Consider the following 19,459-nt stretch of genomic DNA (forward strand, 5'->3'; position numbering starts at 1 on the left):
ATAAAATCACGGCATTTGGAGGTAAATGGATAGCATTGGAGAAGATAATGCTAAGTGAAGTTAGTCAATCTCAAAAAAACAAATGCTGAATGTTTTCTCTGAAATGAGGTGACTGACTCATAGTGAGGTAGGCAGGGGGAACATGGGAGGAATAGATAAACTTTAGATAGGGCAGAGGGGTAGGAAGGGAAGGGAGGGGACAGGGGGTTAGCAATGATGGTGGAATGTGATGGACATCATTATCCAAAGTACATGTATGAAGACATGAATTGGTGCGAACATACTTTATATACAAACAGAGATGAAAAATTGTGTTCTATATGTGTAATAAGAATTGTGATGCATTCCGCTGTCATGTAATTAAAAAATAAAAGCAATTTAAAAAAAGAACAAAGGACAGGTAGTTAGTGTAGATAGATTTTTGGTTCAGGTTGGGAAGATTGAAGCTGATTCAAAGGGAATGGAATGTTAATACCTTCAGGACACTTTCCTCTCCTCCTCACCTGTGGCCAAGGTCATCTGCCTCCAGGGAATTGTTCCTCCTGGCAAAGAGGTGTTAATGAGTACCCCATTGGGCAGCTCTCCTCCTGCTTTTCTGGGGAGACAATGGAAAATTGGGAGAGACACCCCTGGATCACCCCCTTCCCACCTTCTGTCCATATGGGCTGGATAGGAAGGAGGGGACATTAGAAGTAAGAAATTTGGAAACTAGAAGAGGACAAGATTCACCCCCTCCACTAGGTGGGGTGTACTAGGTCTGGATCCCCTTCTCCCTCCCAAGAAATATGTCTTTATTCTATCCTTTAAATAAATCTTCTTTTCTGCTCTTGCCTCAATGTTTCTCGGGTGTACAATCTTCAACTTCCGGGGGAACAGGACTGTGGACTTCCAAGAATAGTATCATTACCATATTTTTAAAGCAAAAAAGAGAAGACACGCTATCCTGGTAAAATGACTCCAGTGCTGCTTTCAGTAGCATTTCAGCAACATTAGCCAACATAAGCATCACTACCTTGAAGAAGAGTCAGTACAAACAGCTTTGTGACTGAATATTCATCTTGACTTAACCATCCCTAGGCCTTAAACAGATACTTCTTCAGGATGCCCTACTATCAATGGGCAGAGGGAATAATGTAGAGGCTTTACAAGTTCCTATTCCTTGCATCAGAATATTTAAAAAGTTTCTTACAGGAAACAATTATTTTGTACAGGCAAAGGCAAATGGCCAAAGAGATGCTCAATTATATCCCTCTCAGTACACACAACAAGAACCAAGGCAGATCACTAAATATCTTGCTTGTTTAACTTTAATATCTATGCCTTGGAGGCAGTTTCTCATTTAGTAAACAGAATATAAAAAATAGCTCACATGTATGTTAGAAATACCCCACTTCTAAAATTGTTTTATAGAATTTTTAAGAGGTTACTTGATAGTCTTGAATAAATTAGTTATAGTTGATTTTTTAAATGTATCTTTCATTAGGATGTCTTATTGAGGCCACATTTTTTCCCAAAGTTTTTATTGGTGCATTATAATTGTACATAATTATGGGATTTGTTGTTGCATATTTGTACATGCACACAATGTAACAATATAATTTGATCAATATCCCTCCCCGTACCCCACTTCTACTTCTTAGTCCCTTTCCTCTACTGGTCTCCATTTGATTTTCATGAGATCCTCAACTTTCTTTCCCTTTTTCATCTCTAGCTTCCACATATGAGAGAAAACATGTGACATTTGACCTTCTCAGTTTGACTTATTTAACTTAACATCATGGTCTCCAGTTCCATCCATTTTCCAGCAAATGCCATAATTTAATTTTTCTTCATGGCCAAATAAAATTCAATGTGTATGTATACCACATTTTTTATCCATTCATGCATTTATAGATACCTAGAAGGGTTCCACAGTTTCATTATTGTGAATTATGAGAAGGCTACATTTGATCTTGTTTCAATTTTTTTCTTCATGTACCAAGGACACTGGTGGAGTTCAGGATGGCAGGAGTGATGATAAGTAACAAAATCAAATAGTCAGCTTTGCTTCTTGGGTTACTTGTTTTATCAATTCCTACCATTCTACCATTGCCAAAGAAGGGAGGAGTTTAATAACCTAAGCATTTTGGATGCTAAGTTATCTCTCTCTTTGGACACTTTAAAATGAAGAAAGAGGGACTTGTGGGTCAGTGGTGAAGCACTTTCTTAGCATGTGTGAGGCACTGGGTTTAATTCTCAGCACCACATATAAATAAATGAATAAAATAAAGGTCCATCAACATCTAAAAAAATATTAAAAATAAATAAATAAAACTATCTGTGTGATGACATAGGTTTAAAAATAGAGCAACACAGACATTTTTGAGAATAAATGGATAAAGAAATAAAACTTCTTTAAAATATTAAATTCTGATTTGTGGCTCAGAGCTCAACAGATAAAACAGCTGCCAAACATTGTACTAAGTGATTTGTATAGGTTATCTAATATAATCCCCACCAATTCCTGATGAAATAAATTTAATTATTATTGCATGACCAATGAGAAAAATAAAGCTCAGAGCTATTAAATAGTCCAGTGAGGATCATATAACTAATCAGTGGCAATGCTGGTATTTAAGCCCAGAATTAGCAGACACCAAAACCAAGTTGTTATTCAATGATGAATTATTACCTCTTTACAAAATGTGTAGGTGGATACCATTGCTTATGTGAGAGAAGAATATTGTGCCTGGCACTGGGTAAAACATAATGAGTGCAAGATACTATGATAGGGATGAAGCCTTAAGTTGAAGGTCATCCCTGATCTCAAGAACTCACATTACAGTAGAGGAATAAAACATGGAACACAGATACTTCAAATATAAGTCTATATATGATATGCTTTGAGGGCTGAAGACTTAGTGTTAGAGGAGTTAAAGGAATGGAGAACTCATAGCCAGTTGGGTGCCTTTAAAATGAGTTAAAGCCCATGATTAAACACAGGTCAAGATAAAGGAAGAACTGACTGGGAAGGAAGGGAGAAATATATACAAATAAATATCTAAGGATGAATGGGAAATTTAAAATACAAACAGATCAATTTGATTGGAACTGAAGTATGGATTAAATATAATTCACAGGTTATAAAACCAGAATGAAAGGTGTGGGATAAAACAGAGTCCTGAATGTAAATAAACTTATTTGAACAACCAATGGGAGACAACTGAAGACTTTTGAAGTTGGAATGATCCATAATCTGTGTTGGAATATAGACTGAAAAATAATAGCCACTTGAGAATGGACTAATAGTATGAGTCTAGAAGAGAGAGAAATTGAAGTGCTACAGCATCACTCAAGGTGATATGTTTTGCAACCATCCTGTAAGAATACACAGATGAAACAGATTTGGGAACTCACTCTTATGAATGCGTACGGGTAAGCCAAACATGACCAAAGATCTTTGTAAAAACCTGGTGAGAATTTCCATATGCACAGAAAGTCTTGTCCTACCTTATTTTCAATAACTTCAGTTAAGAGAAAAGAAAAGCACTATATCATAGAGGAGGGCTGACAACTGCAGAAAGATCAGGATGCTATGCTATGTTCACTAATAGGAATTATCAGCAGGAAATAACAGCAGGGGAGAAGGACTATACTACAAAGTCAAACAAAACAAAACAAAACAAAAATAGGAAAATCTTTAAAGTCTCAGAAGCATGAAACTTACTAAATTGTTCCAGCATTGCCTGTCTGACATTTGGGCACAACATTAAGTAGAGCAATTTGGCACTATTACATGTGACACAGAATGTGTCCTGAAGATATAAGTCCCAGGATGACAGATCCAACATTCCGATTGAGTAATCTAATCATGAGGAAAAATACTTCCACACCATACCAAGGAGCTCCCTATCATTGTATATACCTTTAAAAAAATCTTTTGAGAATAATGGTTTGCTCTACAGTGGTGCTGGAAATCAAAGAATGATATGATCATTAGATCATATAATAGATCCAGTTTTTAAGATGGTTCCATTTTCTTTTTATTATTTATTACATAGCTTTAGATCACATCAGCCGACATATCAAACTAATTAGAAATTCGTATATTGGCTACCACAGATCTGAGCAATCTAAGCAGTGTGTCCTCCAAGATTACATTTTGAATTTGCTTATAATAGTTTTAGAACAGCAAAAATGAAGTATTTTAGCATATAATTTTATGCTTGTTTGAGAAACTGATATAAACTTAAGGTAAACAGATTTTATTCTTTTTTTTCCATTGTGATAATTACTGCCAAAATCAATGAAAGGCAAGGGCATATTATATCTCTGGGACTTGTCCAATTTCCTTCTATAGATACTTGTGAATGTTCTCAGCTTGTTCAACTGTGTGGAGTGAAAAACCATCTCTACTTTAGACCAGATCCAATCTGCACCATTCACTTGGAATACTTTAAGATTCCTATTCTTACTAAGTACAAAATTTAATGCACTTATGTGGGTATATATACTTGAGTGTACCTGTTTCTTAACCCAATTTTACTTCCCCAAATCATATGTCTTAGAGGTTTCTCTGCTTCCTGCTATAATTTTTAATTTTTATATTGATTGGAACAAAATAAAAATTTGTTGAACATCTACTATATTCCAATTTCAAAGATTTTTTATGTTAACCCTCATAGAAATTATATGAAAATTATATTAATATACCCAGCTTGCAAATGTGGAAACAAACTCAAATAATTTATCACTTGTCCAAGGCTCTGTCTATATTAATAGGAGAATTATTAGTTGGAGTCTCACTGCAAAGAGAATCAGATAGTATCATTGCTTGACCATGAGTATCAACTTTGCTTACGTATTTTTTTCTATAGACTTTCTCCACCAGATCAGGACCTGAAAGATAATCTAAATTAATCATAGTCCCTCTTGGGAATTCTACCATGCCTTACAGGCCTCTCTCCTTTCAAGATCATACCTTCATCACAATGATGTTCCAGCTCTATTCCTAGTGTTTATCCTCTCTCAGGTGGCCTCCATTTCACTGTGAAAGTGCTTTTCTTATGATTCCACATGATAAACCAAGTGATGAGCTTTTAGCACCTTGATTTCAGTGTGATCAACAAGACTCCCTCTGTGATTACAATTTTTTTTTTAAGTTGGGTGCTAGGCATTGCTAGAAGACTCAGGCACAAGTTGATGAGTCATAATCCAAAACTCTATATAAACAAATGATTCATATAATATGGGTATACTATTTTGATTTCTTCCCATTTTTGAAAAAAAAGAATTTATATTTTTCAATTTGTATTATTATTATACTGAATGGTAAATTCTGTATTTATTTTCCGAAGCCTAATAAATAGTAGATATGAACACCATAGTTAATAACTTCTTTTCAAAGTTGGTTGCAATATTTTGTGGTTCAAGAGCTCCAGAAGAATGGTCTCCATCTGTTGTACTGTATATTCACCTGCTGTGGGTGCTCAAAAACTTTCATTTGTGGATATGACACCTATATTTGATGTTGCTGATTTTTATTAACATGCCAAATTAATCAAGGGTTGTCATATCATACTTGTGATATATGTTCACTGAGAAACCATTCCGTATGAATATGACAAGATGTGAGGGAAAGTATGATTGAGCAAAGAGCATGTACTTTAGAATCAGAGGGTTTTTTTTAATCTAACTCTTTAAACTGTGCAATCTTATTTAGATTATTTAACCTCCCTGAGGCTCAGTTTGCTCAACTAAAAGATATCTCAACAAAGCTATTATAAGGACAAAATAAAAGGAAATAATTACTGTAGAGCACTTAGTATGATGCCTTTAATAATCAGTTAAAAATAAAAGTTATTAATAATTAAAAGTAAAGCACTCAAACTGCTAAAGGTCAAGGACAATGGCAAAATCTTAGGTCTCTGGTTGGAGAACAATGTTAAGAATTTTCCCTATGTCTAAAAATAACATCCATCACTTATAAATAATGTTGTCACATCAGAGTATGTTGATTTTCTTTTTAAATTAGGCTTCCTATTGTGTAAAGAGTTACATCTAAATTTGGCTTGGCATTTAATGCCTTTCACAAAATAGCTCTCGAATATGAAAATAATTCTCTAAAGTTTCCAGTTTAAGCTCTGGAAAAATTCTGATCTCAAAACTTCATGGCAATGGTTACCTTATACTTCCTAGAACATATGTTTTTCCTTACAAAATAGAGAAGTCATAACAAAAAAAATCCTGAATTTCTAAGAAAAAGATTAAGTACTCTAGTCTTTGAGGAAAACATGAATTATGAAATGCATGGTTTGAAAAGTTTTTTTTTATATATAAGTGGGTATCTTAAAAGCATTATAAAAATGTCATGTGATGTGAAACTGGCTGACAATTGAAGATAGTTAATGGAATGTTCAACTTGGAAAATGTTAAGTGGTTTCATGACCCCAGTGAACGTTTTTCAGGATAGGTCTGTTACTAATGAAAAAACATTACAAGTGGTCCCCACCCACCCCCATAGACACATTGATAGCAATAGAAAAGGTTGTCCATGTATAGTCTAATATTTGATGATTCAATCATGCATATTCTAGGAAGGCAATTTTCTGGAATTATCTATTTTGTTTTCGTTGTTAAAGAAGAGCACTGTTGACCCTAAACCTGAGCATCAAAACTTCCATTTGTAGTGTTTACAAAAACCCAAACTTGTGTCACTCACTTTGTCAGCAATTGTAGGTCATATGAAAGAATTTTTAAGAGCTGATTATATTTTATGAAAACTGATTAACCAAACTCCTGTGGATTTCTTAAACTGTACTGTGATAAAATATATCATTGTAGCAATTCCTCCATCAAATGAATTTGATGTTAACATATTGAATTTGTGATCCTGTTAGTCATAATTCCAAGATTAGAAGGCAATTTTAAAAACTGTGGAAATTCTCACATTCTATCACTGTTAATTAGCCTTTCTTGTCCTGCAGAAAGACTTTCATTAAAGATTATCATAGTAGATTTAACATCTCTACAAACTGCATTTGGGGAATTATTTCAACATTCTTTATGGTTTGCAGTTATTTTTCTTTTCATTTTAGCATCATAAAGGGGTCATCTTACATTATCATGTGCAAATGTATACAAAATATACTTCTAGCTGAACAGAAAATTATATTTGATTAACATCGGAAAAAGCTTCCATTTAAAATATTTCTTGTCCCCAGGACTAACCTCCATTCTTTCATTTCACTCTTGAAAAAATTTCCCATAGTGGTTAGGAAAGTGATTGTTGGAGTAACACACAAGGAATATGCATTCAACTTTAAATATATTCTAGTATATTTCTGTGCCACTATTTTTTATTTATAAATAAAAAAGTAATAATAGATTTAATAATAAGCATAGATTTGTAATGAAAATTAAACAAGTTAACTGTTTAAGAGATTATACTGTACATAGTAAATTTATAAAAATTTTGTTAAATTATGGGGCTGGGAACGTTGCTCAAGCGGTAGAGCGCTTGCCTGGCATACGCAGGGCGCTGGGTTCGAACCTAAGCACCACATACAAATAAAGATGTTGTGTCCGCTGAAAACTAGACAATAAATATTAAAAAATTCTCTCTCTCTCTCTCTCTCTCTCTCTCTCTCAAAAAGTTTTGTTAAATTAAATAAATAAATTCAATTGGAATATTTCACTTCCTTCCATCAGCCTTTCCAATTAGTCTTTACTTGTACTTTCCTTATTTCTCTTGAATAACTCAACAGCTTTGCATTATTTTATTTACTGTCTGAGTCAAAGTTAGTAATGGTCTTTGTTAAATATATATGACTCATTCATTAGCTGTGGCTATAAGATTTGGGGAATTAAAATCAAACAGTATAATGTATACAAGCCAAACATTCTACCTAAGTTTTGCAGTACTATCATGCTGAACTGTTTATGTTTCCATGAATATAAGATCTGATAACAAAATATCTGTTTTTTATGAAATGCAGTGATAGTCAAGACATTTTCTATATTCATAATCAGAATAATATCTTAGTGACAAAAGTTTTTTCACAAGCAATGCAATTACTACTGACAAGTCAGAAAAGTATGAAAAGCCGCAAGAAATATACTAATTTTATTTTGTTTCAATTTGAAAGAATATAATTCAGCTTTGACTTGTTAGCTCATTAAGCATTATAATTGCTATAAATCATAGGCAAGGAAAATGGAGGGAGAATTCATTATGAAAAGGGAAAAGATCAAGCCACTATAAATGCCACATTACAAAAAAATAAGAGCCTCAGACAAACTGACATATGCATTCAGCATATGTAAAGCATATGTAAAGCTGGCCAAAAACCAGCTCTCTATTTCATCTATGTACTCTACCAATGCTACAGTATTCCCTGGTGAACATTTATGATCCCAGTTATGCACCAAATCCAGCTATTTAAATATTTTCTTAAGACTAACAAAAATGTATTTCCTCTTATAAGGAAATGGACGCTCTCATTTGATCTACTTTATCCATATGATAAGTTGATCTATGATTTCATGGTTCACATACTACTTTAATTAGTTGAATAGTTGGCTTTTATTGCCAGGAACCATTGTGCTATAAAAGATACAACTGTAGCACTTGCCCATGTGTTTAAAAGTAAACTGTCAAATTCACTACCTGTATCAAGGATTCTAATTAGTGACATCTGAATGTTTGATGTATTTAAAGATTTCAATGGAGAAATGGAAATAATTTTCAGAATTACTCTAGTGTTAGTCCTTTCTTTTCTCAGAAAATTGCTTTTTTTGGGGGGAGGGGGTACTGAGGACTGAACCCAGGGGTGCTCAACCTCTGAGCCACATCCCCAGCCCTTTTTATATTTTATTTAGAGACAGGGTCTTGCTGAGTTGCTAAGTGCTTTGCTAAATTGCTGAGGCTGGCTTTAAACTTGCAATCCCCTGCCTCAGCCTCTCAAACTGCTGGTATTACAGGAGTGCGCCAGCACACCTGGCTCAGAAATTTTTTTTTTTAAATTCCCCAAATGAGTAATGAATATCTTCTTGAAGATAAGATATTTCATAAAGAAGCATAAAAGCTCAATCATAAAAAAATATTTTCTTTAAACTTTTCTGAGTCCAGCACAATATTTATCAAAAACAAGTTTGAAAAGTTCCTATTTGTACCTTATGCATAGTAATACTGCATATGCAATGTAACTTACCACTATACAGCTTATCTTAACTTTTTAATTTTTTTCACTTTTATAATGCATGTCAAATTGCAATTGAAGCCTCAGGCAGTAAGGACAATCAAGGCTATCAGATACTTAAAAGGCTTATGAAATAAAAGATCCTCGAGCAAAAAGAAACCACTATGTAGGCACCCATTATTCTCTATGGAGATTATAACTTGGTTAAAAATGAAAAAAAAATCAGTAATTGGTAAGAAATTAGTAAATTATATTGCATTTGATTTAGTAGAATACAATCAGTAGTAAGTACTTGACTAAACAAAATATTACTGATGGAGCATCTTCTTATTCATGCAGGACATATGTTACTTAACAATGTTTAATTCCATCTGACTTCTAAATAATTATACCAGTTATAAGCAATGTCACAATAGTAGGCCAAATTTTGGGACCTTAATTTATATACCATAAAATTATATAAGACTCAGGGTGTAGCTCAATCGCACAGTACTTGCCCAGGAAGTGTCAAGCCCTGAAGCTGTGAAAAATAAATGAATAAAAAGAAAAATATATTGTGTACTTTTCTTCAAAACTTTTAAAGACTCAGAGTTTTTTGTTTGTTTGTTTGTTTTAACATCAAGGAGTCAATAAAACTGATGCTGAACGTATGAGAGGCATCTTGGATAAAAATGTAGAAAGTCATTATATTATGGTTCACCTCATATTCTATTTCTTCACCAATTTTCTTGAGGAAAAATCAGAGGTGCCAGACATGAGAATCTGAATATGAAATTTGACAAAAAAACAAATTCAGGTTGAATGATTTAAAACTTGTGATAATTTGGATAGATACTATGTTATAATTTACCTTTATAAAATTATTTCTTCCCACAGTATACCTAAAAAATAAATATTAAAAAAAATAGTTCTATAAGTCTACCAAAGAGCATAAACTATGTGAAATACTGTAGGATGTAATAACTGTAAAACACATGTTTTTTTTTGTGAATTTTAGAAGCACACATGAAATAATAAACAAATTTGATTCTCTTTCCACATTAATATTGTAGATCTCTATTTATGTATCAAATTTTCTGAATTTATTTCCCTTGTAACACACAATAGAGTTTTTCAATTATTTTAGTTATAGATGGACATAATATTTTATTTTATTATTTTTTAATGTAGTGCTGAGGATCAAAACCAGCGCCTCACATATGCTAGGCAAGTGCTCTACCACTGAGCCACAACACCAGCCCCAAACAATGATATTTGAAAATAACTGGATGGAAAACAATTTATGGCTAGTCATCCAGCACCCAAGCTATTAGATTCAGGACTTTTACCATATTAACATAACAACAGTAAATTAACCAGACATAGAATATTGAATGACATAGAATTTTTAGATATTGGACTCCTCACATTAGTTTTTAAAAGTACCCTTATAGCCTTTATTAGGAAAACAAATTTAAATGTATTTATTAGTCACATTTTGGGCTATCTTGATTGAAATGGGGGAAATTAGTTTCTTTAAAACTACCTCATAATTTGATGTTAAAAATAAAAGCTCAAATGCATTTCTCCTAATTTATTTTACTGAGATTTCACTAATATTTGCCTAATTAACATCAAACAAATTGTGCTTTATTATACTAAGACTTAAATTTGCCATATTATGTAACATTTCTCAATTTGTTTCAATCCATTATCCTAGAACTCTCCTAAACATTGGTAAAAGAGACAATCATTTAATAGATATTTTGAAAGGAAAAACTGTAACTGATCAAACAAATAAACTAACTATACTATTATTATCAAACCATCTTAGGCGGAACCGTGACCACCGACAGAACAGGCCCAGCGGCCGGCCAGACACATCGCCCCGGTTGGGGGAGGGGCAGAGCCGCAGGGCGCCTGCAAGGTAGGCGAACCCGCGACCCACCAGCAGAACAGGCACAGCAATTCGCAGAGCGGCAGAGCCACCCGCCGAGTCTGCAAGGTAGGCAGACCTGCGACCCACCGGCAGTTCAGGCCCAGCAACCTGCGGAGGGGCACAGCTGCCCCACGCGCCTGCTAGGTAGGCAGAACCATGACCACCAACAGAACAGGCCCAGCGGCCGGCCAGACACCGCCCCGCCCTGGTTGGGGGAGGGGCAGAGCTGCCGGGCGCCTGCAAGGTAGGCAGACCTGCGACTCACCAGCAGATCAGGCCCATCAACCCGCGGAGTGGCAGAGCCACCCCCGTGCGTGCAAGGTAGGCGGAACCGTGACCACCAACAAAACAGGCCCACTGGCCCGCCAGACACATCGCCCCGGTTGGGGGAGGGGCAGAGCCGCCACCAGCACCTGCTAGGTAGACAGACCTGCAACCGACAGACAGAACAGGCCTAGCGGCCAGCGGAGGGGCAGAGCTGCTGCTCACGCCTGCAAGGTAGGCAGACCTGCGACCACCGAAAGAACAGGCCCACGAAAAGTACAGGCCCAGCGGCCTGCCGGCGTGGTAGGCACATTGCCCCAATTGGAGGAGGGGCAGAACCACCGCCAAAGCCTTCGAGGGAGACTTTGCAACTATACAAGAGCAATATAAATATATAGGAGGAAAAATCAATAACACAACAGTTTCACCAAGCAGAAAGAAATGCGATCAGTATGAAAAGACAAGGAAAGATAGGACCACAAGCAATGCAGGTCAACTCAACTTTAGAAGAGGTAATATCTGCAGCAGATGGAATGTCAGATAAAGAATTCAGGATATACATGCTTCAGATGATCTGGAGTCTCAAGGAAGACATTAGACAGCAAAATCAGACAATGAAAGATCACTTCGACAATGAATTACATAAACAAATCCAAGAAGCAAAAGATCAATTATACAGGGAGACAGAGGTTATAAAAAACAAACAAACAGAAATCCTGGAAACGCAGGAAGCAATAAACCAACTTAAAAACTCAATTGAGAATACTACCAGCAGAGTAGAACACTTAGAAGATAGAACATCAGACAGTGAAGACAAAGTATTTCAACTGGAAAAGAACATAGACAGCTCAGCAAAGCTGTTAAGAAACCATGAGCAAAACATTCAAGAAATATGGGATAACATAAAAAGACCAAACTTAAGAGTCATTGGGATACAGGAAGGTATAGAGGTCCAAACCAAAGGAATGAGCAATCTATTCAATGAAATAATACGAGAAAACTTCCCAGACTTGAAGAATGAGACAGAATCCCAAATCCTAGAAGCCTACAGGACGCCGAATGTGCAAAATCATAAGAGATCCACACCTAGACACATTATAATGAAGATGCCCAACATACGGAATAAGGAGAGAATTTTAAAAGCTACAAGAGAAAGGAAGCAGATTACATTTAGGGGTAAACCAATCAGGATAACAGCTGATCTTTCAACACAGACTCTGAAAGCTAGAAGATCCTGGAATAACATATTTCAAACACTGAAAGAAAATGGGTTCCAACCAAGAATTGTGTATCCAGCAAAATTAAGCTTCAGGATGGAAGATGAAATTAAAACCTTCCATGATAAACAAAAGTTAAAAGAATTTGCAGCTAGAAAACCATCTCTTCAAAACATCCTCGGCAAAATATTACAAGAAGAGGAAATGGAAAATATCAATGAAAACCAACAGCAGGAGGTAGTACAGTAAAGGGGGGGGGGATAATCAAAGAGGAAAACAAACCATGTTTAGTAACATAAATAAACAAATATGGCTGGAAGAACAACCCATATCTCAATAATAACCCTAAATGTTAATGGCTTAAACTCACCAATTAAGAGACACAGGCTAGTAGAATGGTTCACAAAACAAGACCCAACAATATGCTGCCTTCAGGAGACGCATTTGATAGGAAAAGACATACATAGACTGAAGGTGAAAGGTTGGGAAAAATCATATCACTCATATGGACTTCGGAAACAAGCAGGAGTGTCCATACTCATATCAAATAAAATAGATTTCAAGCCAAAGTTAATCCAAAGGGATAAAGAGGGTCACTACATACTGCTCAAGGGAACCACACACCAACAAGACATAACAATCATAAATATATATGCCCCAAACAATGGTGCAGCTATGTTCATCAAACAAACTCTTCTCAAATTCAAGAGTCTAATAGACCACCATACAATAATCATGGGAGACTTCAACACACCTCTCTCACCACTGGACAGATCTTTCAAACAAAAGTTGAATAAGGAAACTATAGAACTCAATAACATAATTAATAACCTAGACTTAATTGACATATATAGAATATACCACCCAAGATCAAGCATTTACACTTTTTTCTCAGCAGCACATGGATCCTTCTCAAAAATAGATCATATATTATGTCACAGGGCAACTCTTAAGACAATATAAAGGAGTAGAGATAATACCATGCATCTTATCTGATCATAATGGAATGAAATTGAAAATCAACGATAAAAGAAGTAAGGAAAAATCATACATCACTTGGAGAATGAACAATAGGTTACTTAATGATCAATGGGTTATAGAAGACATCAAGGAGGAAATTAAAAAATTCTTAGAGATAAATGAAAACACAGACCCAACATATCGGAATCTATGGGACACATTGAAAGCAGTTCTAAGAGGAAAATTTATTGCTTGGAGTTCATTCCTTAAAAAAAGAAAAAAAAAAACAACAAATAAATGATCTAATACTTCAACTCAAAATCCTAGAAAAAGAAGAGCAAAACAACAGCAAAAGAAGTAGAAGACAAGAAATAATTAAAATCAGAGCTGAAATTAATGAAATCGAAACAAAAGAAACAATTGAAAAAATCGACAAAACTAAAAGCTGGTTCTTTGAAAAAATAAATAAAATCGACAGACCCTTAGCCACGCTAACGAAGAGAAGAAGAGCAAGAACTCAAATTACTAGCATACGGGATGAAAAAGGCAATATCACAACAAACCATCTGCCTCAGCTTCCTGAGTCCCTGGGATTACAGGTGTGTATCACCATGCCCAGCTATGTCTGTACCTATTACAGTTTCCTGAGAGATTATAGTTGCAAAAAAATTAAGAACAAAAACAAACAAAAAAAAACCACTTTTGTTGGTACTGTAGTTCTATCTCTCACTTTAGTTCTATCTCTCACTTTATTGCAATTTGTCCACCTCTTCCATAACTCAGAGCAACTTTGTCTCAGGCTACTGTCTGTCCTTGGGACCCATTCATTTCTCCTAAAAAGTATTTATTACTTGTCTAAAATTGCATACACCTTCCTATGTCCTTTTCCCCTATGAAGAGAGTATTTAAGTCACAACTATCTGGCCCTTCTTCGAGTTTTCATATTTTTGTAGGGCTCCTATGTACATATGTATGTTAATACACCTCCATACTATTTCTTCTGATGAGCTATTACCGGTCACTTCCAGCTGATTCAAATACTGAAACTTCAGAGGGAAAGTATGAACTTTCTTACATAAGGAATAGGGAGAAAATATCATAAGTAATGTCTCATTCATACCTGTGGTTGAGGATGAGTCCAGATTTCAACAGTTGTTGGCTCTTTCATGGGGGTGCGAGATCTTACAACCTCCTTCATTGGCTTTAGAAAGAGGGGGGAAATAAGTACTTTTAAGTTTTATGATAAAAGTTTAAAAATGCATTTAACAAAAGCATTACACATAGATAATATTCTGCTTGAGTAAATTATCATTTTCGAGACATCACATTTATTCAACAAACAGATAATTGAAGGTGAAAATGTGCCAGGTACAGCTCTAGATACTAAAAATAAAAGGAGTATAAAAAAGAAATGAAATACTTTTCTTATGAAAGTTATGTACTAGTGTTACATTTTAGTGTTCAATTAAGTATATGCAAAGTTGTGGAAGACAATTTAAAATACTTAAATAAATCAAATTAAGGTATAGAGAATTTTAGTCCAATTCTTTTACAATGTAATGGCCTTAAGAGTTATATTTATGAATGCACAATTGTCTCATCCTAAAATCTATCCTGTGTGTGCTACAATAGAAATTTACATTGTGTATATAAGGGCATTTAATATATGTAATAAAACCAAGATTTTATCAATGAATTCACAGATTCTAAAGTATCAACCCAGAACAATGATAAGCATCTTAAAAAGATGATGTCTGTAACACATTTAATTTTTTTCCCTCAGGATATAGAATATTTCCTCTTTTTAATATACTGAAAGAATATAATACATAATTTTTCTCTGTGAGATTTTGGAATATGTGGGAATAGATTTGGTAAGAAGTTACTTGATCCATAAAGAGGAAATATTTTTCAAAGAAGCTGAGGAATTCCGATTCAGTGACTGCTGGATGTTTTGGTGCTAATATAACAAAATAGAGTAGTTGTGTCAAAGACCTTATGTTACACTCTAATGATTTTGTATTGCTGTTTTGAGCACTAAAAATTGAAGTGATGCAGCTATTACTTGACAGGGTTTCAAGTGCTACATGTATTACTATGACAGTTTATTTTATTTCTTTATTTTTATTACCAGTGCATGCCCATCATGTCAAAATAAGAAGAAAACATCAAACTTGGAACATCACAACTTCAAAGCAATTGGGCAGAAATTATTCTCTTACCAATTTAAATGACAAGTCATGTTTATTATGCAATGACACAGTAACAGTGAAAAAATGATAGTATATAAATTGACATTAGCAAACTAAGCACTCATTGCAATATCACAACTCACAGAAAAGCAATAGTCACAAAAACTAAAAAGTTAAAATGTAATATCTCATCACACCAGAACTTCTTCACAAAAATAAAATAGCAATAAAAATTAGGCTGTGACCAAAGTTAAATTCTGAAAGGCCCAATTGTTGTCCAAACAAAGAAAGCCAGTTCTGGTGGAGAGTTAATTAAATCATGTATGCTTACAGTAGCTGAAGAAAGGTGTTCAGAGAATATAAACTTTAAATTAGCCTTTTGGCAAATACAGTGACTCAAAAAGTTGAGAACATCAATCACAACTACAATCGTGGCTATAAAAAATAAGGGTAAATGATTTAGAATAAGTTTCATTGTCTCTTCATGAGTTAAAATATTTTATCAACAATGAACAGTTGCTCTTTGTGTGAAGAAGCAATGCCAAATTTGATGCAACTAAATAATTAGCATCTATGGATGGTTTTCATGGAGAAGAATAGACAAGAACATTTTCAAAGTAGTTGAGAAAACACAAAATTCAATAATAACTGAAGGGGGTGTACTAAAAATTTTATGACTGATAGTTGTTAAAACATGTGTGGGGAAAAAATAAGTTTAGTGTAACAAAAAAAATTTTGTGAAAATATGAGGTCTTCAAGTCTATGGTTACTTGTTGCATCATACATCAACATATTTTGTGGGAAGTATTTTACTCTATCTTGTATTATTGAATCTATAGGGTCAAGAGTGAATTTTATTCACTCTGCGAAACAAATCACTGTCAGGTGTATTAACTTATCAAAATGACAAATTGAATATCCTGACTTGTCCTCCCAAATAAGTGCCGGATTGCTTAACATTAACAAAATTTTATGGGGATATTTCGAGCTCAAGTCCAAGATAGCGATTTTATTAAATGAGAAGAAGCAACCTCAACTATTAATACCAAACATTGAATCACTTCAGAAAATAAATTTTGTACATACTTAATATCTTTAAATAAATCAGTTGACAAATCACAAGGTAAAAGAGTGCTTATATGTGAAACTTACAATTCAGTAAAATCATTTTGACAAGTTCTCCATATCACAAGTCATATCAAGTTACTTTATATATATCAAGGCTGTCAAAGGTTAAAAAAAAAATATGTGTGTGTATATATATATATGAGTATCTCAATCCTGATATAAGTTGTGACAAAATAAAATTTAAGAGATTTACCTGGCTTTTAGTTGGAAATTACTAATCTTCAATGTAATGATATGCTAAGTGGCAAAGCCAAAAAAATAATCTAATATAATTTATCAAATAACTTTTAAGAGATATATACATTTATACTAAACTAAAATCACATACTCCTGGATTGATATTAGAATTTGAGAGTTCCCTTCTTTGTAAGAAGATATTTTCAGAGATGAGATACAGAAGTTCATTAATTTCCATAATAGACCTGTATTCCATCAAAATTATACTTTATTACAATTATTATTTTATTTTAATTAATAAAAATTTTGTGAAAATTAACTTTCTCTCGCTTTAAAAATATCTCTGGGCCTTTAAAGGGAAATATTTCTCACCTCTGAACTAGGCAAAAAGGGAAGAAATAGCAGTAACTGTCATTAATGGATAATTCTTAAAATAAGTAAAGTCTGATAGACTTTGGATGCACTGGATAAAACATATGGTGGTCTCTTTTGGCAAAGTGAGCAAGCAACATGGTCTAAAGCACAGAGAACCAATAGGTATCCCAGAGAACAGAAATGCCAAAAGAGATGCAGCAGAATGGGGGACAAATGTGTACAAAAATGAATTAAGCTCATACTCTAGATGGACTTGCAAAATTAACTGTTTATACTGATACAGGAAGCAAAGTAGAAAAACTCAAATATGCTTGAGCAGCATGTCATAGGCTATAGAGGTTTCTTATCAGAACTGTGCTCAGAACTTTCATTTAATTTTTTTAAATAAAACAAGTCTTTTTGAGTTGTCTTTTGTATGCACATTTTAAGCACTTGACTTAAACATTTTTTGTCAGTCGTGAGCATTCAATGTCTATCTGGTCTGTCCTATGTCAAATACATAATGCTTGTATTTTAATGTCTATTGTATTAATCATGGATGGCATTTTAGGTGGCTAAAATGAAAAATTTGCTTCAATATTCAGAATAATATTAGAAAAAATATTTAAATTTATTTTGTATACAATAGCAACTTGATGGTAAAATCACACCCCATTCATACCAATGTTCTTCCCATCTCTCCTCCCCTCCCACCAAAGCCTCATATTTCTAAGAATAAATCCAGGGAATTGTCTCATACAATGCTTCCAATATAAAGAACTTCTGAGGATTCACTATAATGCAAGTGAGAAAAATTGAAATTTAGGAAATCTTATTGTTCAAATACATTTATGTTTAACTGTTTTAAGATAATGAAATGTGGTTGATCAGTGACACCTGAGAAATAAAATGCAGATACACATTTCAGTTTCTTCATATGTACCATGTACTGAATGAGACTGCATCTTCCCTTTTATGGAATTAGGTGTCAAGCTATCAGGAAAAGAGTAAAATGCTTTATAATAATCACAGTCTTTGTAGATTTAAGCTCATTTAAATCCAGTTAATATTAAGATGATACTCAGTGCCAAAAAGTGCGAAGTGCCTCATACCAATGATCTTACAGAATTTTGAAAAGTGTCAGGAGCATTATTGCTAATAATAAAAATAACATTTCAAAGAGGAAGACAGATAAAATATTGGATTGCATTATTATTTCCAAGTTAGAGATTACTAGTTCATAGTTTAGACATTGGAAGGGAATTTGATGCTGTTTAAAATTGCATTAACTCTTGTAAGCATGAATACATTGTCTCACCAGTGATGCCCTGTTGGCCTAAAAAATAGATATAAGTGAAAGGAAAGGTGTCCATTTATATTACTTTACCTTTAAGGATCTTCTAATTTCAAAATATAAAAATTGTTTATAATGTGTTTGAATTTTATTTGTGGAGAATGTGGGAAGACAATGGTTCACAAAGTGAACTGATTGAGAGAAAATGCCCAAATTCTATGAAATCTCCCTCTTTTTTTCTAAAGCAAGAAGTAAGGAAAATTTAAGGCAAATTCCCCTTTATGGGGATGTAAACGTTTAGCTCAAAATATATACAGTGATATAGCATTTGTGATAAATTGGTGAAAAACATAGTTAGCTGCCAAAGGATTTAGTCTTTCAAGAAAATAGTAAGAGATTGCTAAGGGTGACCTAAAAGAGTAAAATGCATTTACCAAAATATAATTACCTTGCAAAAATAAAAAGCTTATGAAGCACTATAATTCAATCAAACTTCCTAAATCTGGCAGGTCCTTCTAGTTGTTCTTCTCAATTGTTTCCTGACAATGACTCACAGAATCTGAGCCTTAGTGACATGATTCATGAACTGCATTCCTCAATCTGACTAATCTCAAAGATACTGGGCCAGATATACCCAGATTAATTTTGTAATCATTTTAAGAAGCAATGTGGGATGCAAAATTTCTTTTCTTACTTGGAAATTTTATTACCACTCAAACCTAATGGTAAGAAAATCATTGTCAGAATAAAGATCATGATGCTTTTGATTGCAGTCT

At 34.0% G+C, this 19,459-nt stretch overlaps 1 protein-coding gene across 7 annotated transcripts in view; it reads right to left on the minus strand.

Moving 5' to 3' along the window:
- Positions 1-19,459, minus strand: part of Pcdh11x (protocadherin 11 X-linked) — a 621,240-nt gene that overhangs the window by 329,096 nt on the left and 272,685 nt on the right. For 6 of the 7 annotated variants that reach the window (XM_077107262.1, XM_077107260.1, XM_077107259.1 and 3 more), the window contains exon 3: positions 14,659-14,739. The exons of the other annotated variant lie outside the window; for it this stretch is intronic. In XM_077107262.1, the coding sequence (XP_076963377.1) occupies positions 14,659-14,739 (81 nt within the window). The remainder of the gene's footprint in view (positions 1-14,658; positions 14,740-19,459) is intronic. 7 annotated transcript variants of the gene reach the window in all.

Source organism: Callospermophilus lateralis, chromosome X, assembly GCF_048772815.1.
Source record: "Callospermophilus lateralis isolate mCalLat2 chromosome X, mCalLat2.hap1, whole genome shotgun sequence".
In the NCBI taxonomy this organism is placed as follows: domain Eukaryota; kingdom Metazoa; phylum Chordata; class Mammalia; order Rodentia; family Sciuridae; genus Callospermophilus; species Callospermophilus lateralis.